The sequence below is a fragment of the Diorhabda sublineata genome, chromosome X, assembly GCF_026230105.1.
Source record: "Diorhabda sublineata isolate icDioSubl1.1 chromosome X, icDioSubl1.1, whole genome shotgun sequence".
Lineage (NCBI taxonomy): Eukaryota > Metazoa > Arthropoda > Insecta > Coleoptera > Chrysomelidae > Diorhabda > Diorhabda sublineata.
The window spans coordinates 38,092,990-38,119,969 of NC_079485.1; the positions used below are offsets into that span (position 1 = coordinate 38,092,990).

At 30.4% G+C, this 26,980-nt stretch overlaps 1 protein-coding gene across 12 annotated transcripts in view; it reads right to left on the reverse strand.

Moving 5' to 3' along the window:
- The window catches only part of LOC130451519 (ELAV-like protein 3), a 65,768-nt gene that overhangs the window by 13,145 nt on the left and 25,643 nt on the right, over window positions 1-26,980 (reverse strand). For 4 of the 12 annotated variants that reach the window (XM_056790593.1, XM_056790587.1, XM_056790588.1 and 1 more), the window contains exons 2-4: window positions 24,667-25,065; window positions 9,081-9,184; window positions 7,281-7,434 (exon numbers count right to left, since the gene is read on the reverse strand). In XM_056790593.1, the coding sequence (XP_056646571.1) occupies window positions 7,281-7,434; window positions 9,081-9,184; window positions 24,667-24,871 (463 nt within the window). In that variant the 5' untranslated portion in view covers window positions 24,872-25,065. Of the gene's footprint in view, window positions 1-2,501; window positions 2,538-7,280; window positions 7,435-9,080; window positions 9,218-24,666; window positions 25,066-26,980 lie in introns of all 12 variants that reach the window. The other 8 variants (XM_056790589.1, XM_056790585.1, XM_056790590.1 and 5 more) reach the window with 3 other exon arrangements.

The window sequence follows — 26,980 nt, forward strand, 5'->3', positions numbered from 1 at the left end:
CTGTCAAAAAAATTTGTTCGCAATGGTTACCTCATAATTTAAAAATTTGTTGCTGAAAAAAATCAATTACGGTGCTTAAAAAGACGTCTTAAGAGACGACAAATCAGGGGTCTATGTATATGAACCGATGCTAAACAACAATCAACTGTATGGTTCTTTCAAAATCAGCCAAATCCAACGAAAGTGGTTCGCGCAAGCAAAGCCATATCCAATTATAAATATTTGTTATTACTTGTCTATCTCAAAACTTAAGTAGCAGCCCTGTTTAATTGAATTTTGAAATCTAGTTTTTGGGTTTAGGTTTCTAACAAGAGATTCAAGATCTTAGTTATATAAAACCTAAAATGTAATAATGACACTAATCTAATAATATAAACTATATTCTCTAGTCATAAATAGTACAGTCGTGGACAAAGTAACTGTTCTAATATTTTTACATTACATTGAGAAGGGGTAGTTTGAAATTCGTATCAACATCAACAACTTTGGAAAAATGTCAAATTTAAAGATGAAATATGGATAGTTATTTAGTGGTAGTATTACCTTTCACTAATTTTTAGAATTGTAAATGGAAGGTGAATTAACTTATACAAAAAATTATGTTTATCACATTTTCTCAAAACGAATTTTATCATCATCCTATGATACATAATGAACAATTGTGTTTCTAGTTTACGTGAAACAAATTATATAAACTATGATTATAAGATACTTAGACCAAGTTTCGATTTAAAACACATATAAAAATAGTCAAAAAATCAATTTTTCAATTGATCAATAGTATCTTATATTATAAATTGCTCGAGGTGAAAAATATATCAAACATATGAGGAAATACAGAAAAAAGGAACATTTTTAGTTTAAAATGGCATTTCTTTATAATACTATAATCGCTTTTACCAAAATTATACGAAATTTATGTCAATTTATGTTTTAAATACATAATTTTCATCAGTAACTGAATAATTATTAATAAACAATTACCATGCTCAGTACACACGATAGCGAAACACTTATTTCTCTCTAAATATTAAGATTTTGTTGAGATTCAAAGTGAAGGTGATGAAATTTGGCAGAAGAACAAGTAATTTCAGATTTTATTGTGTAATATAATTCAATAAAAAATAAAAGCTAATTTGAATAGAAATTAAGGAGTGTACGATTTTAAATAGAAAGTAGGAAAAAGTCTTCTCACTTCCGACCGAAGACTGAAATTGTACACCATCAAATAGTGTTTTCAAAATCTCTATTGTTAATTTTATACTTTTTTCCTATTTCAAATGAATGTATGATCGTTTACTTACACTCTACCTGTATGAAATGAAAATATTTCATCAGGACACTGATTTAACTCCTATGAATTTAGGAACTGCAGTCTATTTAGATTGAATTGTGGCATTTGTTTGAATATGTAAAGTAGTGGATGTAAACAATTGTAACCAATGGAAATGCAACCACGAAAGTTCACTTCATTAGGTACGAAAACCAATATGGGGGTAATTAAATTATGAAAATAATCCATTCGACCGATTTTTAATGAAACATGATCAAATTTCGTTGCGCATACCGACAAAATAACAATGTTTATTCCCATGAAAAGGTAACTTATCAAGTGCGCAAACACAGTGACAGTTAGTGAAAATTAGCTTATTATAAGAATGCTCACAATTATTATAAATAATATATGTACCCACAGAATATAAAAATAAAATTTGTGAACGATTAAGTTGTCACAGTAATTATCACAACTCGTGAATAAACTAAAAAAAAAAGCTCAAAAAACGATGTTCAACCTAGTATAGGCAATATTTAATAAGTGTTAAACCAAACCGTTTGAATACCGCATCAGATCAGTAGTTTATGGCTGGCCATAATTACCACATGTACAGACTTCCTTCTCTAATGCAAACATGATAATAATGAGCTCATTAAAAGCATCCTGGTGTTCGGACGTTGAGTTGTATTTACAAGACAAACCAAATTTTGCTTTTGAAAATACATTTTCCCATACCCCACTTATGGTAACATTTTTGTAATGTAATGTTTTGTAATGTTGTTGTAATAATTAGAACGGTTCGTTAAAAATATGTTTCGACCACATTTTACCATAATAGTACCAAAATAAAAATTTTTACTTCTTTGAAAGTTGTTCCAAGTGTTTATAATTACTTGTTTTCGAGATGCGACAAATGGTTAAAAATTCTAAACATAAATGATGTTCTGATAATTAGATTTAGTTATTTTTACTTTCCAACAGTAAGTAATCTTTAATTAAAAAACCGCGTGATGCCAAAGATCCAACGAAAAACAACAGGAATCTAAAATTGATAATGTGTTTTGAAAACGGTTTTATAGCGTTGTTGCTTTATATTTATTACCTTTGTGGATTTGGGCCTATCGATTTCTATTTCGGAAATGGATAATAGAGGTGACAAAACTTCAGCAAAGGAAGCCAAGAAACGTTTGTAATAAATTACTTTACTATAAAAATGGCTACTTACCATTTTCAAACTGCTCATTGTTTAAATAACAATTTGCTGCAATAAAAATAAAAGAGGTTTAGTATGGAAAATGTTATTTTAGTTTATTTAGCATTTAGTTTCACAACAATAATGCAATATACTCAATCCATCGCATTTGTTATTGATCACATTTTTGATTCCTCATTCAAACGAATATGTATTTTGAATCTGCCAATAAATATTAAAAAATGGGTCAAATCTTAGTTGATAACTATAAGAGTATAAATTTAATGATTTTCTTTTGTACTTTTGTTCTTCTGAATTTTATAACAAAGAATTAAATTTGTATACCTCAACTATAGCTAAATAAAATTATTTTCAGAAAATATTTCAGTACCATTTTTATTTCAAAATACCAAATGCCCATTTTTTTGTATTTCCATACTAAACCAACCTTATCTTTATTGTTAGTTTTTCTAAAAATTGGTTTCATGCAAATCGTTTTCGTTAGATTTTGTAAAATCTATTGATAATAGTTGCTTTTTGTAGGTTTTATCTCACTTCATATTGGTCTTAGAAAAACTTCTGCACGAAATTCTACTTTAATATATTAATATAAATAAGTTATTCAACTAATATTATTTGTTAAATAACTGTTGAAATAACGGTACTATATTGATGAAAATGTATGTATTGATTAATTAAACAAACTTTAAAATGAAATATTACAGCTGCAATCTACTTAAACCCATTATAAGTACAAGGGTTGATCCCTTTGTTCCGCCCCTGACCCATTTATAAATTAAAACAAATAAAAATGGATCGTGTTGAAGAACGCGCCGTGATTAAATACAATCGGTGAATCTACAGGCTATGACCTCGTGTTGCAAGATCAACGTGTGGCAAGTAGTTTGTACGATGATTACCATGAATAGATGCGAAAAGGCTGACTTGAAAACATTTGCAGTCGTCTTTTAATGCAGAATAAACAAGACAATTTTTTGCAAAATTAGTATCATCACCTCAATGTAGAGCCCACACTGCAAACTAGGTAGTGAAAACATGAAGATTCACGGCGGTCGAAAGAATTCAAAATACAAACCTCAACAGGGAAGATCACGGTAATCGTATTTTGGGATACTGAAGGACTAATGTTGGTAGATTACTTGAAAAATGAGCCAAAATTACAAATACTTAGTATGCCAAATTAGTTTCAAACTTATGTAACGCGATAGAAGATAAACGCCAAAGAAAATTGCGCTAAGATGTGTGAGGATAACGGACCTAGTGACAGGTTATCTATAGCAATAGCAGCACCTCAGACAGGCTTGGAAAAAATTTAACATTCGCGATAATCTCCAAATTTTGCCCCCAACAATTACTGACTGTTTCCAAAATACAAAAACATTTGCCTGGTAAACGACTTTATTCCCTTAATAAAGTGATGATTCAGTAGAAGAACAATTTTTCTTCCAAGAGACACTAAAAATGCTAGAACGTCGATATGAGAAAATGTCTTAAACTTAAATGTGGCTATATCGAAAAATAAATAAATAAAATTTTTACCGAACTGGGTCAAGGGCGGAGCAAAGAGATCATCCCTTGTTTATTATTTTATATTTATTATATATTTATATTAAATCACTTATCGATTTTCCGTAGTTATTTGCTACAACAATGTATTTTCTATCTATCAATATCTCAGTATTGAAAATAAAGCTGTTAACCTCCGGTCTGAACACGATAATTTGATTATCGAAACGTGCGTCAGACAGTGTAATTGTGGGTATCGGTGGTAGTGAACAGTAGGTTCAACATAAAAGGCTATACTGTATTTTCTACTGGATACAGTTATCAAAATGCAAACTGTAACACGTGGTATAGGTATGAAGTCTTCATTGTAAATCAATTTATAATATATCAACCAAAATACAGAATATCCTGTGTGGTTTTTTTTTTTTTTCGGGAGGACTGCTCAGTAATTTTATTAAATACAATAAATTTGTTTACCCCCTTTAGACAATTAACAGCATTTCAAAAACAATGTTCAGATCTATAGTTAAACTTTAGGTTTTTTTGTGGTAATACATAACACAGGTAGAACATGAAGAATACTATAATGTTGCCAGATCAATACACAATGTACCCATTTGTTTGTTTATATGAGAATAAAATCCAAGACAAAAAGTTGTAAACTGTTGAAAATTGGATAGCTTAGTGTGGGAAATGAAAACATATTCATTACAAGTCATTGTTTTGCTTCACATCATTGTAAATAAAAATATTATCTTCAGTGAAATTACAACTAGAACAGTTTATACATAATATTTAGGCAGGATTACGATGATCATTTGATCTTGAGAAAACGGTCAATTTTAGAGCTGTGCCAAGAAATATTCTTTTGAGAGGATGAGATATTATGAATTACCACAAGATTACAACAAGACCGCAAAACTGTAACAGGTTTAAATGAATGATAACCTCGCCCTCATTTGAACACATCTGATAGAGAATAGTTAACAGTCTCATTTCAATAGTTCATCAATGAGAATCGCAGGTAGATCTAATTAACGAATATACGCGTTACAAATAGAAAAATAAGATTGACGGCCACTAAATTCATTCAGAAATTAATTCAGTGTTCAGAAATAAAGGTAACTAAAGTTATTGAATTTTATATTAAATTAATTTCAGCACGATACGTTTTCCTTAAGCAAATATTTTGGAAAACTAATTTTTAAAATAATTCCAATTACTTGATTATAAACTTGAGTAATATTCTCGATTTCATAGACTGCAATAAACAAAAATATGAATAAATTAATTCTAATTGAAAGTTACGGGTCAGTGGAAAGCTTTAGTGCAACAAGACTACACTAAAGATGATTTAGTCACTGCATTTCTATAAAACTCGTATGTGACGGTAAAAATTCAATAGTATATAATTATACGAAGTATTGGAACACAGCCAAATGGTCAATGTCTATTAATAAGTATAAGTAATCAATTAATTCCATACCCATAAAATGGGGTTTTCAACAAGCCTTTAATACAGAAATAAAAAAAAACTGTAATATAAGCAGTTCGCTTTAAAAATAAATATTAAAAAATAATTTTCGTTAGCTAAAATTCTGGTTCAAAGTAAATTATTGCTAAAAAAATATACAAATTTTATATATATATATATATATATATATATATATATATATATATATATATATATATATAACGTTCCTTTTTCTAGATTTTCTCATATTTTTAATTCGGCTGGAGCTTTTGGCTATAGGATCAATTGTTTGTTTATGCAAATTGTGCAGAAACCATGTATTTTTTATAACAAAATAATTTTATTGAAAAAATATTTAACAAAAAAATTTGATTGGAATTGAATAACTTTAATCTAATCTTATTACAGGTTACTAAACTGCAAAATATGTACAAAAGATATATAAAGTAATAACAACTACTCCAAAAGCTTTTTTTATTCCGACTGTAATTGTATCACACATTATGAAATTATTATTATAATCAAGTTGTGTATAAATATTCTATACAACGGCTACAATTATAAAATCACCCACTAAAATTATCTGAGAATGGAAGTAGAAAGTATACTTTATATAATCTTTTTAAAAACATAAGAAATTCTTACAAAATTGTTAAATAAGTCATTGGATTACTGAAAACACCAACGCTCACAATAATTACGAGTATCGATAACCTAGTAAAAATATTGGGTCTCTGAAGACGACAACTTGGTTATCGAAACTCTCTTCAAACAATTATTAGTGAAGAACATAAAGAGGCGTCAGAGTTAATTTCAAAACAAAAACATACTGAAAATCGAAAAATAGCGGATTTTATGACAATACATGACAAGTAAATAATGAGAACAAATAAATGGAAAAGTCAGAAATAATGAAAACTTAGGACAGAATTTGCAAATAAAAAAAAGGTTGGGATAGAGCATATCAACGAAAAACTATGGTTATAGTCAATCTCGTGATAAAAAGAAATAAATCACTTTTAACAATGAGGTTTATTAATAACAAGATGTCTTTTTGTGAAAACAAAACTGTTTGTAATAAATTAACGTTCAAGGCTCAAATGTGTGACGTCTACATTATTTAATGTTTCCAATGTTTTAAAACAATTATTTTAGTATACCCATTATCTATCATATATTAAAAAAAACCTACTTAAACACAACCATTAAAATTTTGAATAAATCTATTATAAAGTAAATAAAGAAATTATTGGCTTTATACAGTGAAAACAAAATGATTATCACGACAGATTAGAAAATAACTTCCCCAAAATTGACTTTCCAAAAACTCCATTAATGAATCATACGAGGGAGGTCGGCAAAATACGTCTGTTCATCATCTCTTGAAGTGTTTGAAAGGTCAATAATAATAAGAAAGCAACTGCAGTACTTACTACCGAAAACAGTGGCAATAAAGTCATTGTTAGAAGAGTGTTATGGCAACAAGAGATATATAAATTATTTGAAGAAAACTGGAAAAGTAAACAAGTATGGTAAAAGCAAAGTTTTACACATGAAAACACAAGTACAGTGGTGTAATGATTTGTGAATAATGACTTTTGAAGCCGAAAGTTACCAGCAATAATATGTTATCACAATTTATTCAATGGTTTGTATAAGTATGTAAAATAAAATCAATAGTAAATATTTCAAATTAAATTGCTAACAATTCGAAATTTACATATTGCGTCACTTGTGGCTGAGTTAATGGTTATAACAAAATTTGCATAAACAAACCTGATAAAAATTAACAATTAAACGCTTTCTCTTACCTGTAATGTTGTCACAAAGAATTCGAGATGTAATTATCCGACCAAATGGACTGAAAAGTGTTTCCAAGTCTTGTTGGGTCATGTTCTTTGGTAAACCAGATACATATAGATTTGCTCCCTTGATTGCTTCTGAACTTGGTCTTGCATATGATACCTGCAAACATAATCAAGTAAATTATTTGGAATTGAACCTCAGTATAACTTTGTTGAAAACTTGAACGTAAATGTCGCTTATCCTACATGTGATATATATAAACTGCAACCATGTCTAAAAAACAGAGTTCCTTTGAACCGCTTGGCTTGGAACAAGACAACGTAGAAAAAATTAGAAGAGGTCTCTTGCAAGTCAAAATATTGCGTGTTGTTTACCCCCTCCATGTCTAGCGGATTTTAATAATTACTACGTAATAATGGAACTTTGACATGATTTATAAGGATTAATTGGATACTATGAAAGTCAATACCTTAAAGTAATCCCGTCAAAAAATTTTTTTCAAGTTAAAATTGTTAAATAGTTGAAATATTTTGTAAATAGTTTCCCCATCCATATTCTATTATACTCCTTTCCATGCCGCCGCCTCTACTTTTTTTTCAAATTGAAGAGATATATTTTCTTCAAATGTACTAATAAATATTTGAACAAACCTAAATGACCTTGTGATATTCATTAGAATTGACCATATCAATGCCTAACTTTATTATAAAAATAAATCAAAACAATTCTAATATTAAACGTGATGATTGATCAATACCTATACAAATATTCTAATTAAAAATAATAATACTTACTACACATTCTTATGTTTTAAAATAAACAAGACAACAGTATCAGATTTAAAGTGGAAATTATGAAGTTTATTAACCATATGAAAATATAACCTAACAGAAGACAAATCCCCAATCCCAATCTAAAGATTTAAAAACATGGAATATGCGTTGGTGTTTATATAATGGTTGAATACTTTGTGTTAGTGTTTAGCCAATACCTGAAGGAATGATAAAATATTGTAAGATGGAATAGTGTTTTGTTCTATTGCAAAAAAATATTTGGAATTAATATTTTGAGCTCTTCAATCAGTGCTTTTAACTTTTTATGAGTGACAGTGAATTAATAATACAAAGAATCGTGAAAAATAACCAATTATATTCTCACACGTAATAACTTTTATAATGTGAAATATATCTATTTCAAAGTAAGATTATTTGGAACCCAGTACACTGTCGTTTTATATATATATAAGAGTAAATAGTTTGCAAATAAATAAAAGTAAATCAGTAACCGTTATTAGAAGATAAGGTTATGAATTCTGCATGGATTTATAAGAGAAAATTATGTGCATAGCCACATGCTAATGAAATTTTACGAGCAGCCTTCAAGCACCGAAAGCAACCAACATATAACTCCAGCATCAGCAGCTTATCTTAAGAAAATACAATTATTCATTATAAAAACTGAAAGAACTGTAGAACTTTTACTGCAAGATAGATGTGAGTTTAAAGTATAAAAAGAAAGGAAAAATTCATGGAATTTGATTTCACAATTTAATGATTAATTGATACGACAAAGGGACTTTCAATTGTCATTGTTATAGATTCATTGAAAATTCATTTTCTGGACGCGGCTCCGTTTAAAATGTAACTATATCCAATACGTGCTTTTAACCTTTTAACCGACGTACATAGGGGATGATACAGACGAAAGGTTAATATACATGGTGTATTATAACTAAAAAACATATTTACTAGAAGAAGTGTATTGAATTTGATCATTCTTAAATGACAAGTCAATTGAAATCTTACCTTTATAGTTTTATTCTGTAACCTTAATCCGTTCAGAGTGTTGATTGCTTTCTCTGCATCTTCTGGTCGATGATAATTCACGAACCCATAGCCCAAGGATTGCCCTGTAAGCAATGGACTAGTCATAACCCCGGGAACTGCAGAAATAAAAAGTTCCAAAAAAAAAACAAATGTTAATAACAAAAACTAAAATGAAACTAATGTTAGAACGTTAATAGTATACGGAGGTTAGTAAGAAAACTGATGTTGTAAGTACCAGATGTCTCATTTTCTTTCATATAAACACGTAGTAATTTCAATTAGGTAATGCACTTATTCAGTAGGCTAAACAAACTATTTAGGTGAATGGATTGATAATTTACCTTTATTAAAGAAGTAAACACATAATATTTTAATATGAAAAACATCCTGCGGAATTTTTTTATTTGAGAGAACCCCATAAAATATTAAAAAAATTATTAATATCCGCCCGCGCTCGATCCGTTTGAAGCAATTTAAAATGTTATTAATTATCTGAAAACATAGTGGAATAAACAATCTATAGTTGTCTCCAATTTAGCGGAACCACATTTCAAACATTATATCTAACGGTACATTACATCATACTCATACGATAACAGATACCATACTAAATGACCAGTTTTTATTTAAAACCTGGTCTCCACTGGATACAGGAGGTCAGTTTGAAACGTACCACCCTCTATATTTCGGTTTTCAATTAAAATACATCAACCCTCTAACGTGGACACACACAACCCATAAAATACCAAATAGAAATGGGAGTTCACTAATACCTTATTTTAAAGCCGTTCAATTAGTTTTGCAAAAATAGTAAATACTCGTTTCGGTATTTTGAAAAAATGAAAATTGAATTGAAAGATACTGATAATATATATATATATATATATATATATATATATATATATATATATATATATATATATATATATATATAATGTTCTGCAATAAATTTTGAAAATGTTTTCCGTTATTTTCTAATAGTGACAAAGTTTGTTCTGAAAATTGTATCTAAAATTTCGAAAAACTGCAAGAAACTTTTTTCGCAGTTATTCTTTACTTCATATCTTCAAAATCCCGACATCCTTGTATAAATGATAAATTTTAGATCAAAATTTGTTTGTGGTTATCATTATATGGCTCTTCTTTCACAGGTAAATCTATCAAATAGTCACTGTCTAGCTCCGAAATGTTGGAAATGATTGAGAGCTTCTTGAAAAGTCATGTTATCAGCCGCATCAATTTTATTGACCAAACTAGTTGTTATTAAGGGGTATATTATTTCATGAGTCATAAAATAGAGCGCACTCGTTAGATTTTCGTCAATGAATATAGGAAATGATAGTATTCCCAAGAATACAAGCATAAACTTCCACTTTGTTCTGGTTTTTAATTGTAAAAACCGTTAATATTCCACGAAATTCTATCCTGTTAAATAGCTGGAACTGATTCAACTGTAGTACGAAATTATGTGAAAAATTCTGCAGAAGAGGTGTGTTAGCACTGCTCCATTAAAAACAGCGATTATTTCTTCTTTTATGGAACCTGTTTCATTAAATCCAGAACATATCTGCGACTTAAATTACTATCCGTATATCTTTCATTTAATATTGTTGATGTTAGTCTTCCACATAACTCATTATTAAAGAATAATTGTGGTTGTTTGTTGAAGTGTCAAAATCATTTTTAAAAAATTAATAAATGTGCAACCTTCAAATAAAAGATAATATGAAGTCGGAAATGTTGAATAAAAAATTTTAAGAATGCTTTCCGTGTGATCCTCATTTTTACGTTACAATCTGTACGACTACAAAGCATATTATCTTAGGTTAATTACATTCTTTCATAGTTTTGTTGGATATTAGAAGTAATTCAACACAAGGAAACTATGATCGGGTTAACCCCATCATGATCTGAATGTTAGGAATCTAACCCAGATCACGTTCATGGATGATCAAAAACTGATCGAGTTAATTGGGTCATAGTCATATATATGATCCTTTTTCCCTTTTTATCATGGTTACCAATGGGTAGGTAAATGGGATCAACTGACGGGTTGTTTCATTCATGTATGGTTCAAACTTTAAAAATAATTTATTCTGTTTAAATGGTTGTTTAGTATTAATTCTTTGAATTTAAATTTTAAATTCCCACCGAAAATTTAACGAGACGTTAGGAAACTGTGATCTAAATCTCATTCTGGTTTAGGATCCGCTATCAGCTGATAAGTGATCTATCTGAACCTGGGTTATAATTTTCGAAAAGCCCTACAATATCACAATGTGTTATGATACCTAAAACTGCCAAAAAACGGGGCCAAGTGTGGTATTTCTGGAAAGGTAATTAATCAATTTTTGAAATGAGATTGAGTTGTATTCGGCTTCGTTAGAGAGTTGATATAATTTAGTTCAGTGTGACGTATTTTCATTAGATTTCTCAATGTTCAATATTCAATTTTGACACTCCATTTTGGGTTTAGGTTAATTTTCGCGAATGGTTTTATTACAACTGACTATTTTCCATGCTGCAAACCGCTGGGACTTTGCGTTTTGTTAATTATTATTACCGACAATAATACAAGGTATAGCTAATGAATAATATTCCAGAAACAGTGCAAATATTCGAAACGCCAATAACTGACAGCGGTTACCGTGAAACCTTCTCTTATGCGCGAATGAGTAAATCATATTTCAAAACAATGACGATATCATGGAATTGTACAATTCCACTGGATTCCTAAAGGTTAACATTACTACCCTCACGTTTTTACTGAATTTGTGAAATCATAAAATAAAATGATAAGAAATATAGTTGGACAAATCATGGGATCCTCGCCAAGATAATACGCGGACTCAGACCTCATTTCTTCTCAAGAGGTTTCTATTTCCGTTCAGTATTCCAGTCTTAAACCATCCACCTTATTTGCCAGATTATACGCCATGTGATTTATGTTTGTTTCCATGGTTAAACATTAATAGGGCCAATATTTTTGTCCTATAAAATTATGAACGAAAATGTGGCACGCGCCAAAAACTAGCTGAAACAAGAAGCACTGTTTCAAACCACGGAAAGTTGGCAAGGAACATGGTAGGGATAGAGGAGGGGTATATATTGAAAATGATAATATAAATGTATGGAATCAAAAATTCAAAATATTTTATAGCGTCAATTTAGTTATCTAATAGTTACACCTTGTACATGAAAATACCTTTTTTCGCATTACTGTTTACGAATTTTAAATCACTCATTTTAATTATTTCGATACCCATCATATATTTAAAACCGATTTTATTATTTTTTCAAAATTATAGAATTTGAAGACATTTCCATATTTAGATAGTTAGAAGAAAACCCATGAGACATCTGGTATAATACTACCCCAGCTATAGCAAAATTGATATTGAAGAAGTTATTAATCAACTATGCACAAAACGAATAAGTTATTTCTAGGTTACAACACGTCTTTATAGCATTTGAATTTCTTTGTGAATTAATGTTAGGATATTTCAATTGAGTCAAGCACCGCACAATTTACAATTTTATATTTTATACTTATATATATATATATATATATATATATATATATATATATATATATATATATATATTCTTTTTTATATAATAGAATGATCCAATTACAACCGTCAATGCTTGGTTAAATTCATTAGATTAAGAAAAACAAAATTACGTTGCTCTATCTACTTGATGAAGCTAATAAAAATAGTTCATTCGAGTATGTCTATAATCATGTTATATCCCAGAAATATATAAAGCTTTGTTAGTAACCAATAAAGTTTGCATTATCTACAATAACAAAAAATGATACATTTTTCCATGATATTAGTAAAAAATGTTGTAATATATCGATAATGAAATGGACAAAGTTGCAAAACAATATTTTAAAACTATATAAATCATATTAAAGTAACAGTTCATTTTCAAATTATTTTGGTACCTACAAATATAATGGCATCAATATAAAATACATCAACCTATATGTATGTATACAAATTCTCTTTACAATAGTGTCCAAAATAAGCTGAAAAAAAATTTAAAAGCTGATATCGCATAATTGCAATGTTTTTTGTGTAAAACCAGACATGGTAAACAAAGGAGTACCAATTCTAACGAACTTATCGATTGATTTATACAGGACGATTCATGTTACAATGTAATAAAACTAAATTTGACTCCTTAATTCAAGACTATTGGATATTTTTCTATCATACTTACTAATGGATTTAGGCTTAAGAAAATACATTAAAACTTGGTAAGATATAGTATATTCTACGTCACTGGCGTACTATCATTTTATTAGGATTTTTCGATTCCAAATACTTTTTACGTAAATATATAGTCTTGCTGATTCAATCAAGATTTTGCAAAATATTTACAGTTAAACATGAGACTGCAAAATCTCGCGTGTACAAATTAAAGGTATGTCTCATAGTAGGATTTGTCATCATGAGATTGCATACAACAAATTATACTCACAATATGGAAATATAACAATTTATAAAAAAGTTCATTGAGGCCTCAATTCGACTCGATTAGTTTATCCTGATTTTGAAAAATATTTTTGACTAAATAGCAAGAAAATTATTGATTTTACAATTAGTAATTTAATATACAAAAGATTTCATTTGTTTTAAAAATAAAAATATAAATTAACTGCCTGCCAAGGAAATCCACTTCCTCTGTCATTCCAATGATGTGGATGAAAAAATTGGCAACTAAGTGTGAAATTACAGTTTTTTTTTCAATATTCGAAAAATTAAATAATAATCGTCTAGCGCATTAAGATACAGTAAATCACATTCCAAAACAATGATGATTTTTTTTTTCTATATTCATGGAATTGTGTAATTCCACTGGATTCCTAAAGGTTAACATTACTACCTTCACGTTCTTATTAAACTTCGTTAAATAATAAGGAGAAAACGATACAAACTATGGTAGGACAAGTGACAGGCTCATCCAATTTGATGATGTAATTGTATCCCATTAGGACACAGAACTGCATACCTTCTACAAGCAGCAAGACATAATTCTTTTGTGTATTTCAACATAGCAAATCTCGAATTTCTTTATTTGAAAAATGTATTGTAGCCAGCCAATTTCCCATCTCATGATGACAAATAAAACCATCCATTTAACAGCAATTATCTCGCGAAATCTCACCTGCATTGGCACGGAGTATATTATTAAATTGAAAAATATTTGAGTAAGTAAAGAAAAATTAATCTAAAATGACTAGTAGTAGCATAGGATGAAGGAAGGCAAAAATCCCCCCTAATACTACATATAACAAACCTCAATATATTTTCATCAACTGGAATCTATTATCCAGTATGATAGCAAAACACCTTATAGTCTTGAAGGAACGAGCGAGATCAATTTTTATATTTTGATTTAAAATATATCAAAACGGAGCAATCTGTCAGTATTTTGCGAACCTTTATAAAGTTACACTTCCGTCAAATTGCCCTCGTATTCAATTTTTTAACGGACGCTATTTGTTGGCGACCTCAATTTGCAATGAAGTGAAGTCATGTATTCGCTCTGTTTGGTTGGCCTCCATGCTCATCGAAAACTTCAAAAAACTACCAGCGGGTATGAATGAAGTTATATTTAAAGTTTGTTTTAATTTTTTCATTTGAGTGAAACCTTAGAACAAATCAAAAATATGTTTAGAAAAAATGTTACCATTTCAAAAGCATTTCGCCGATACTGGTATAGTAATACGTTTAGTATTCTTATTGTCATTAAAAAATAATCTAATTTTTCGGTCAAATTAAATAGAATTAAGAGGTATTAAGGAATATAAAAAAATTAATATTCTTCATTAATTTTCTTAGTCGATACAAATCATGTGAAATGTATCAATTTCGTTCAAGGTAAATTGAAAAGTTTGAATAATTGTAATTTTCAACTTGTGCATGTACTTAAATCAAAAATAAATGTTTTATAAAATTTTAGTTTCAACATGCCAGTTACTAGCGGTGCGATTTTTGGATGCAGAAACAGTTTTTGAGCGAATAATTTATTCCCATATATTTTTCGCAACAAAATGGGAACACGTCTAAAAGCCTTTTGGTCATATTTGTCAATCAAAAACTATAGAGGGCGTCTTATAAATAATGTTGATTGCACATGTTCACTTTTTAAATAATCATAACAAAAGAAAGCCTTAATATTCGAAGTATAGCGGACCGTATTCTATGGTTTTACCCAACGTTCAGCAAGCCCATTGAGGCCTTGGTAGAACCATTCGTTGCGCTTAGAAGCAAAAAATTTCAGTTTCAAGATCTCCTTTGCATTCAAATTCTTTTTCTAGCAAGAATTTTGCCATGGGAACTAAATACTGGATATAGTAGAAGTTCGGTACCACAAGTCTTTCGATCTTATTTCGTCTAACTTTCGCAGAATGTCTTGTTCTAAAAGAACCCGCTTTCATTTGACTAAACCTCCGATAAACTCTCATACATTCGCATCAGCTGTCCACTATATACCCCGGCATTGTTAGCTCGATCATCTGGGATATGGAATTATGAAGTACACTAAACCTTCATAATTCTGCCAGACACACAACACTTGCGACGGGTTCTGCTAATTGTCGTTTGTCTAATCATTGATTTTCCATGTTCGGGTTGTTTAGATAAATCCAGTTTTCATCGCAAGTAATAATGTGTCTAATAAAGCGATCACCTTTCAGTAGGGCAAGGGGTTGTTTACACACCTCTACTCGACATTTCGCTTGATTTTCGATTAATTCGTGCTGCACTATTCGACAACTTTTCTAGATCTTATATACTTATTTTAAATGACGATAGCCGGTATCTTTAGAAGGTAGAAGAGTCAAATAATCGGCGAGTGCTGGCAACGATCTTCAAACGTCACATCTCCATTATTAAAACGATTAATCAACGCTGTGCCTTTCGCTCATTAAATGTTTCTTCCTCTTCAATTCCACATATGTTCCTTGCTGCCACAAGTGTTAATGCTTTAAAAATACAGGAATTACATATTTATCGCACTCTATACTATTTATTACAAAAACAAAGAGAGAATTATCATAAAAAGGAGAGTGACATCATAAACATACACGGGAAATGCGAATTTTTTTTATTAAGCACCCCTGTGTCAGTTGATTCTCACTGATATGTAATTTTTTTTTACAAATTATTAACCCATGTATTTATGTAGCGTAGTCGTTTGCGCTAAAACTGTTGTGTGCACTTGAACTTGAACGCTTCCAATTTGTCTCTAGTTTTTTTTCAGTAATCTGTCAGTGATAGTTCACACAGATTTGTAGTTGTATTTATTAATTTATACCTAGTGAATGTAGTATGTCGACACGATATAGATACAAAATATTTACGTGTGTACATGTGATGTAAATCACAGTTTATAAAATAAGTATGGCTGACAATAATATACGTGTACGATGCGTATTATTTTTTTTTTTTTTTCATTGCCATTTTTAATTAAATAGCACGTATTTTCTTGAACACACTACGATGTGTTCAATAAAAACAAACGAATACTAGGTATATACAATACTGCATTTTAAACTAAAGCATTAGCATTATATTTTAGAACGGATTGCAATCTAATATGTAAATTATTCCCCGGATGAAAATTTCGATAATGTAATAATATAACTTGAGCCTTAGAGAGAAGCCTAAAGTATGGGTAACTTATAGTAACATTTAATCGAGCGTATTAGTCTTTACCAAGTGTTCTGACAGATCACACTTGCTCGATTATTGGTATGTTTAAATTTAAAGCCCAGGAAAGTTACTGAATAGTAAGTATGGGCCACATCTGTTATCTCAAGTGAAGGTATTTGTTCGAGCCTTATATTTGAACAGAACCGAATGCCACTCCCCGATTTTTGTCACCTAGGTACACGGCGGCTTCAAAGAAACCTAAATACCTAACAAAGTTTTTGATATTTATTTTTAATGTTTCCAATAAAAAGTGATTTCGAGATTATGTGGATTGAGGCTCTGTTCACTTTGGAGTGCCTTGTTTTTTTAAACACTTCTTGTTCATCAGCCATCCAACGAATAAAAATACAAAAATTGAAAATAATTCAGATGATTGTTGTGAGTTTGAATTGCCCCATGTCGCCAATTTGTCTGAGATTACCAAGAATATTGTAACTTTACTTACTATAGCGAGATTTGTAGTAAAATACATTTTAATCAGTGCACCATTTTCTGGTGAAATCAGCACCTATTTTTTAATATGAATTAAGGTTGAGAATAATTTATCCCTCTGCAAGTGTTATTGAAATTTGTGAATTCTGTGGAAAAGTAATCGAATATCACTTAAATTCATTGGAAGAAAAAATATTAATAGATCTGAATGAAAAAAAAAAAATTAATAAAGAAAAATAAGTGTTGATATTTTTTTAGTTTGCGATGATTTCATTAATTAGATAACTTTCCTGAAACAAATCAACTGTCGGATCTAATGAAAACTATTTTTGGAAAATATATAGATATTATCAGATTTGATTTTATTGCAAAAGAAATCAATTTTCAAAAAGACAGTTATAAAATACTTATATTCAAGGGACTATGGAATTTATTACATATTAATACGATTATATATTTTATTTAATGTGAGTACGGAATTGTCTTAAAGAAGAATGGTTTGTCGAGAACCCAGATGCCTCTTACCTCACTGCAGGCTTCACTGCAAGCACCAATAAGTTCATTTACGCGCGTTTCCTACGTTTCCTAGCTCTGCGGCCTTAGTATTATAAAATTGTGAAAGAATTCAAGAGAAGCTCGAGGAGGACTGGTATACTCCCCGAAACGTCGTCTAGAAAATGAAAAACCGACCAAAATAGTTTTAGTCTCTAAGATCGGTCTATATTTTCAATAGTGCTGAACCAATTCTGAACAAAATGAAACTAAACTAGATTCCCAAAAACATTTTACATTCGAACAATAAATTGAAGGAATTTTTTTGTGTTGAAGTTGAGTGAGGAAGTTTTTACTGTATGTATTTCCAAATAAACAGTATTAAAATTTAGTAGAAGGATTTATTAGGTAAAATCAAATGAAAATTTAGGAAAAATGGATGCAAAGATTGAGAGGAAAAATGGAATATATACTTAAGCGTCATGTTTTCACATTCATCAGATACAATACCATTTTGGTTCATACAAGTTTTGCAATTGGGAAATTACTTCGGAATCGATCTTTTGCTTTCAAAGAACGTAACTATTTTCATCTGAATACTCAAGATTTTCAATTAGAACCTTTAAATTTACAACTCATTTCCCGGAGTTTTCAATTTCTAATCAGCAGTACAAACTCCAGTTTCCAAGTTTGGATTGATTATTTTCTATAACGTTAGTTGTACAGATTGAAAATTCCACGGTGATAGAATCTTAACAAACCTATAAAACGGTGTTTATTTGGATCATACAATTGTTAGATAATAATATAAGCGGAATAAAAAATAGACTGATACGAAGCAAGGGAATTAAGATACATACGTGCCTATCACTTCTTTGTCTTAATCACAAAATTAAGGATTTACGTATTTATTAGAACGCAGAGCCAACTTGATACACTCATCTTGGTGAAAATCTGAACTCTGTTCATTAAGTAGGTAAACTGAAAACGTACCCACATCATTTCTGAAGAGAATTGATGGCTGGTTAAGTGTTCTTTGTATGTCGATAACAACCCAACATTCCTCAACATTTGGGTTGGACAAATTAGTTTCTCAAAACTAAACAAAAACGATCTGGATAGGTAATGGTTGCCATAACTTCATCGGCAGAGGGTGTATCCTGTACAACGATGTATTCGATGAATTGCTGTAAACGCTGAGCTGCCCATCATTCTTGTTTATTTGTGTTCATCTTGTAATATCGGAGAACATCAAATGTTACTCGTTACTATAGCTCAGTTTCAACTATTCCAGAATGACTCTACCATATTACGGTTTTCGACATCTTGTCTACCTGGTTGTTGTCTGCTCATTGCATATTCACTATAAACTCGACTTGACTGTGAATCAATCTTCCAAGCGTATTGTTTCAATTCTACTAAACAGTATAGATAATTTCATTACCTATTCGCACACCAGCTGTATAATAAATTGCGCTACCGTCTTCCAATCTGTGAAAACGAAATTTCTCCACATACATAGTTCTCGTTGTTGCGGCTTATAACTTCTTTTCTGATTATCCCTCGTAGCGTCGGTTTTAAAATAGGCAGAAGGTTTATGCAATTTTAGGTCAGTCTATCGTACAGTAAAGACAGTGTGCGAATTTCCGGAATATATTGATCTTGTAACCCTCAAATTTGTTGAACATTGGAAACATGCCAAATTTTTAATTACACGTACAAACGAAATATTCGGTTCAGACAAACAGTTTTATGACACGGTAAGCCACACTTGGAATTATATATTTTTGCTTTTTACACAAACATTTCGACTGAATTTCATAATATGTAAAAATAGCAATTACAATTGGAATTTTCACGCCGATATATATATATATATATATATATATATATATATCTTCCAATTGTCTTATGTTATATATATATATATATATATATATATATATATAAAGATACCATACTATATCTTCCAATTGTCTTATGTTATATATATATATATATATATAACATAAGACAATTGGAAGATATAGTATGGTATCTTTAAAACAAACTACTTAGTAACAGCACATTGGAGCAGTAATAACATATGGTACTGAAAAAAAACTTGACTCTGACTAAATGATTTTTTCAGATCGTATCAAATCTCAAGAATTATTTTGGATAAAAGAGCACACACAAAAAAAGACACGATAGCAGAACAAATAAGAAAATAATGATCTGGTACAGACACGTTATGCGAATGGAGCCAAAAGACGCTTGTCGTATATCAAACAAATAGAGATGATACTATGTAATACATGAAAAAACGCGAAGAGCCAGCTATAATTCAAAAAGACCTTCCAGAGGACGAATGATGTGTTAGGAAACCGCAACAGCGCCTATAGGATCTGTATTGAAAAACAGCTTCGAGATAATAAATAAAAAATAAATGAAATCTACGTTTTCTCTAATAACATATAAAAAATGTAAAATATTGTTAGTACCCAAAAATTGGAAAATTAAATTCAAGTGGCCTTACATATGTAACATTCCGATCAACGCGACTAAATAATACGTAAAAATATTTCCTTTACTCATCACTCACATTCAATCTACATTGATAATGATAAAAACTATACAGGAAAAGAGTTCGATAAATAAAGCACATATTGGCAACGATGTGAGCGATGTGAAGCACTTGGGAAAACAGTAAATTATAAAAACCTTTTTTCCATAATGGCAACAGCGTAGAAAAGCTGCGCAGAGGTATAATACCATCTAATCGATATTGCATACCATCCCCCGCAATCTAACTATCAAAAAATCAATGAGGCTACAACGCAGACTTTGGATTTTAACCGACACGTACGGAAGTTTAAATAAAATAGACAGATTTTTATGACAAGAAAATGAAATATTTATCATAATTGTCTTGATCGTTTCATATTTAAAATAAATGGATTATGAAATTTGTAGCTACTCATATTGAGAGTAAGATATACTAAAAGTTTAACAATATATCAAAAATGTGAGAAATCTATACTCATTCGTTAGAGTATATCAAATTTAATAAAAAAATATGTGTGCTTTTAAGAGTTCACACTTTCATTGATTTCTGAAATCAACAGTTCTAAATTAATAGAAACAGAAAAGAATGGACTCGACCTATAGTAATGCCTCCTACTCGATGGTTTGAAAACCACTACAGGAGCTGGCGATGGGGTGGTTTTGGAACCAAAGGATAAAAAGAAACCAATACAAAGATTGCTCATATTACGCCAGGTTTTTTAATATTTCAATAAAGTGGAAAATACGATATTTTAAGGGTTAGGGTGAAATTGTCATGAAAAAATGGTACACTTATTCTTTTTGACAATCTAAACTAAAGCCTCTTTTTTCTTAGAAATATCGTTCATTAATTTGCCAAATTTTTAGTTCACTAGTATTGAAATTGTAAAACAAAAAACACAATTTTAAACGAAAAAATTATTATTAAAAATATTAATGAATGGTAATAACATTTGAAAATGGTTTTCTGCATATGGAAGCAGCGGCTGATCGTATGTTACGAATAACACCATCATTTTTAGCCAGTTTTAGACATCAATTTTTGCTGGTTGAACAACATAAATTAGCCAATTCCCGTGACCCTATGGGAAATTCTCGAGAGATGATAGTTGACAAATGGCGTCATTCTGTTGAAAACGCATTTCACTCAAATCAATGTCCAATCCATATTTTAAAACAAAAATCATTTATCATAATACGTTAATGAATTCCACAGACCGTAAAATAAGCTCCGGCATTATATTCCCTATGGTCTGTTATGAATTGATTCTACTCCAAATGTAACAATTTTGTTTTTTAACAAACAAACCAGAAATGAATCTCAATTCTGAAGAAAATTTTGTGATAATTGCTTCAATTTCTACACTAGTTGGATCTAATGCAGACAGAATCCCAATTTGACACCGAATCGATAAATTGATATTGTTTCACACTTACGTTTTCAGCCAAAAATTTCTGTTCAGAACGTACATTCCTTCAACATGTTAGTATCATTGCATCATTTAGAGAGTTTATGGTATGAAACCTATGTACAGTTCGATGAATGGCTAGCTTAGATTGTATGCGCCATAAAATTAAGATATTTTCAAGTTGCGAGAATTGATTTCCAAATATAAATTTGGATAATTTGATAGCTTTGTTCAAGCGCCAATCTACGTATGATAATTTGTCAAAGTATACTGATTATAATTGGCAAAAAGTGACCGCAGTACAATAGTTCGTTTAACAGTAAACCATTTCTAAAATTATCGTCCACAGATTCCTTTGAAGTACAACAAAAAACGTTTGGTGGTTTCCTGAAGAATTGGCGTGCTAATTTTTCATGACAACTTTAACCTATCCCCTAAAAGTTTCAAAAACTGACTTGCTTATATGCAACTGGGGCAGGGCCGGATTAAGCTAGGGGCTTGGGGGGGCTATAGCCCCGGGCCCCAGGTCTAAGAGGGCCCCATCATTTGGAAATCATTCTGTATTTTTTGATGTGTTGATACCACAAATCTAACGTATTGATATTATTTTGTGAATTTTTCCGGGTTTTCGAATTCCTTAAGGGGGCCCCGTCATTATTTTAGCCCCGGGCCTTATAAATCTTAATCCGGCCCTGAAATATTGCCCAACAGCTGCACTAAAAGTGATTCTGAATCTCCCACCTCTCCACATAGTACTAAAAAACTTCGCCTCAATAATAAACTGTAAAAGCAAATGAGATCAAAACACAATATAAGAAATAAACTCCCATTGAATTTATGCAATTGAAAAGTGTGCCTAGTTCAATGTAGAGATGAATTATCGCCAACAGATCATCATCCTGTTCGATAGTCAAGCAGACATTGGAGTTCTGAGCTCCAATATCATCAAATCCAAACTAGTTTGGGATTACCTAGAAAAGTTAAACGAGCTGGCCAAGAAAAATAAAATTACCCTACAATAGTGAAGGCAGACAAGCCCTTCATAGCACCTGAACCTTTCTATGTTATCAGCTACAGAACAATGTAAAAAGCACTGGAAAAGAAGGTAGATAGGAGCAAAACCAATTATTGGGACAACTTACAGGGGCTGAGACAGGCAAAGATTCTTCTACGAAACTATAACCACAGTATCAACCTAAGTAAGAACAATCTATAGTCTATTTCAGAAAGGTATAGAGTAATAAAATGGGGAATTCTGTCCAATTCGGCTCAACTTCGGTGTCGGCCGTAGGTGTAGGTCTTTAAATATTGTGTAGGGATTACTTAGGTAGTAGATTATACAGTTATGTTTTGCGTTTAACAGGTTCAGTTCAACTTTCTATTAGTGCCTCTGTAATTCCAACCCTATTTCAGATTCGGCTTTCCTTTTTTACGAGTATCCTACAGTCACGCCTTTGGCACACTATTTTCAGTGTTTGTGAATGGATAACAATAGGCTAAACCCATATATTGACCCCAACCCGGGTGGTAATACGTCTACTTGATAAAAAGAAAGAATTTTATAATGAAATCAATGCCAAACTATGAAAGTGGTCTAAATATTCGTTGGGTCACTCTGTGATCCCATTGCATAGGAGTTCTATTAGGGCACCCGAAGACGCTAGACCTAGCAGATAATGCACAGAAGATAAAAATTCTACCCATATTCTCTCCAAACACTAAGCAACTCTAGAGCACTACACTATAACAGATTCTAAACTTTTTAAAAGGAGTGGGATTGATGGATCAGCTGTATTGCTCCAGTATTGCAGCAAGAAAAGGAGACACAATAGATCCTTTGGGTCACAGTGTGTATGAGACCCCAAATCCATACATACATACATAACCCCTAGAATATCGTGTCTTTCACTTTATCAAAATATTCAAACACCTGACTTAATATGAGCAAACTTTAAAAGGTGCCAAAATACCACCAATTATCGAGTAGTATAAATATTGTAACAACTATTGAAATGAGGGGCATGTAAACAGAACCAGGAAAATTATTTACTGAAAAAGATCTCTACCAAAGGCGCAAGAAGTTGAGGTAGGCGAAAACTAAGATGGAATGAGGGGATTTTAGGAAACTCAGGTAATATAAGGGCTACCAACTGGAGAACAGGAATGAACAAATGTCTGTGGCGGTGGAGGCTCCCAACGGCATGTAGAATTTATAATGATCTTCAAAAACTACAATTCCAATGTCATTTATCTTCATTCATATTAACTTGAAAATTAGAGGTAAAGTGAATATTATTTTTCTACAATTAAAAAAAATACATCATACTCAAGTCATTGTAGACATCAAGTTAATTAAAATCAGCTTATTGATGAAAGGTGTTACTTTTCATTAGAAAGCATTAATAAAAGATATGATAAAAGACATTCCCAAGAAAATAATTATATTTTAGAAAATTTTAATAGATATATTCAAAAGTGTCCTCTAATTGTAGATTTCGAAAAATCGACTGTTTTTATAGTTACCATGTGGATACTATTCTGATCAGCATTGAGGCAATTGTTTTACTAAAAAACAGTAGCAATTGTCTTAATATAATCAATTGAATGTTATATTATATATGATTAATACAAAAAAAAATTAGCTACTGAAATAGTTTTCTATATATTCTTCGAAAAAGTCAATAATCAAACATCGTTTTTATTCTGGATTTAGGTTTGTTTGTTAAGCACTATTTTTTAATTTGTTTATTGATTTTGTTTCACTTATAATATTTTTCAATTATAATTTTCATTTTTGTATGCTTTCAATACATGAAGCACAAACCACTCTTAGGAATGTCGTCAAAAGGAATAGGTACATCAAACTGACAAATTTTTGTAGTTACATCCATTAATTGTTAATAAATCTACGTTAAATCAACTTTCTAAGATGTTACAACAAACAAATTAAGTTACCTGTAACTTTATCCCTAATTAGCTTGCAGCTCTCAACTTCACCAATACTGGAAAATAGAGATCTTATTTCTTCTTGTGTCATGGTTTGAGGTAAATAGTTGACAATGAGGTTAGTTTTTGACTCTTCTTGTCCTCCTCCGACACTATTGCCACTACTGCCATTTTGCTGTCCCACCACTGCGGAGTCTAAGCCATTGGACATCATGTTTCTTTTTTCTTGTTTGATAACTTTACTCAGTTTAAATGAAGAAATTTTCAATTTTCTTTAATAGCTCGTCTATTTAATTAACTTATCCTGTACACTTAACTTAGTTGGTGTTGTTTGTTTACTTTTAATCGAAACCTTGATGATTATTTTTTTGGTATTTTTGAAGGGTAAAGGCTACCCTTATGTATAATCTGCAACAAATTAATATATTGTTAAATTACATACGTTTCAATGACCACAAATTAAAATTTAATAATAACCATTAAACATGCAAACCCAAATGAGAGATGAGAAATAAATCATCCCATCTCTATTATACATAATGAAACGCCATTTTGACAGTTGTTTTTTGAATGATAGAAATTTAATGTTTTATAACAAAATTAAGATACCACAATTCTCCATAAATAATTATAAAAGTATAAAGTGGGTCTCAGAATTAAGAAATTGAAGGAATATTATATATTGTAAAATATGATCAGTAGTATTTTCATTACTTATGCTTTCGTCTTAGTTTTAAACTAAGTTTACAATTATATTGATAGATACCCATAGAAAACGTATTTTAATGATATTTCTCTAAAGATTCAACTTCTTTTAAAGATTCATTTTATCTTTAATTAAATTTACTGAGTATTTATTTCTATTTGAAGTTGGAACACTCAATATGAAGGACACTAGTTTAAACATATTCTTGGTATCATTTTTCAGATATGTTTAAAGAGCTGGTACCATCTCTGTGCAGTAGTGTCTTTACCATTTCCCACCACTTGTTAAGTTTAATGAAGTTGTAGCATTCTCAACCATTTCAAAACTTAATTTTTTAGGTTCATGATTTTCAGTTTAGCGAAAATGTTTTCATATGAAAAATGATAATGCTTATATACCTTTATACGTTTGACAACTTTTGTAAAAAATTGTTGAAGTCTTCGAATGCTTCGGTTTTTTCAGATTCAGCAAATTTATTTAAAATGTTTCATCTGGTAGCCGAAAAAACAATCCTTTTGTCTTTGAGTTGACCTTGGGCGCAAAAGGCATAAATGATGTTCATACGTATTCGTGCATAATTGTGAAATAGAAAGAAACAAATGAAAGAGTGATTGAGAATGTTGCGGTCGCGCCCTTTTCTCGCGCTTTCTTGCGCTTCGCGCCAAGCGGCCGGTTAGTAACCAGTAAGCAGCCTCCTCCGCGTCTGGCAACGCTGGAAAAGGCTCAAATGAATGATACTAGCTAAAATCTGGTTCTTAATACATTTTAGTGAATTTAGAGAAACTATGATTTTCTTATAACATTCAGCAGATTTTCTCCAAATTCTTTATTGAATTAATTAGTGTAATATAATAAATATGTTCAATATCTACTGCATAGTTATTGATATTGATTGTACATATTGAAAAAAAAATCGAAGACAAGAAAATGAAATCAGATAGATAGGTACTAAAATACAAATTCGTAGATTTCGACGGACGTCAATGTAAAATTGGTGTTTCACTGAATTTGTGAACTTAGAAATCAAAATGATCAATAATGTAAAAATATTATCATCAACTACAACTACAAAAAACCTCCGTAACCGAAATACTCATTTTACGTATAAAATATGTATACCCGTTTAGTGTCTTCTTGACAAAGCAATATATTTCTTAGTAAGTATATCTATGTATCGATTTAATTGAATATAATTATTAACACAATGAAACTACCTCCAAATAAACTTTTAATAGTTTTCAAAGAATCTATTACAGAGACTTTAATATAGAGATGTAATCGACAAAATCAAATTATATTTACCTTCAACCGGCTAAATAATCTCCAAAAGAGGCAGCTTAGTTTGATGTATTTCAAGAATTTACAATAATTAAATTGCTCAACTTCAATATTAAGGTAATATCAATTCATTGGACAAAACTAATTTTTCATTGGGACCAAGAACCTCACAACTAAACCAAATTAATACTGTAAAAATTATTGGCGGGTATGTATATATTGTTAGCGCCAAATATCCAGAAATCTTATTTATTGCTCCGCCTACTTGGAGAATGTCAGTAGCGGAGAAATTAAATAAAAATGAGGGCTGCTTTATGGTGAAATATCCGCACTTCTGAT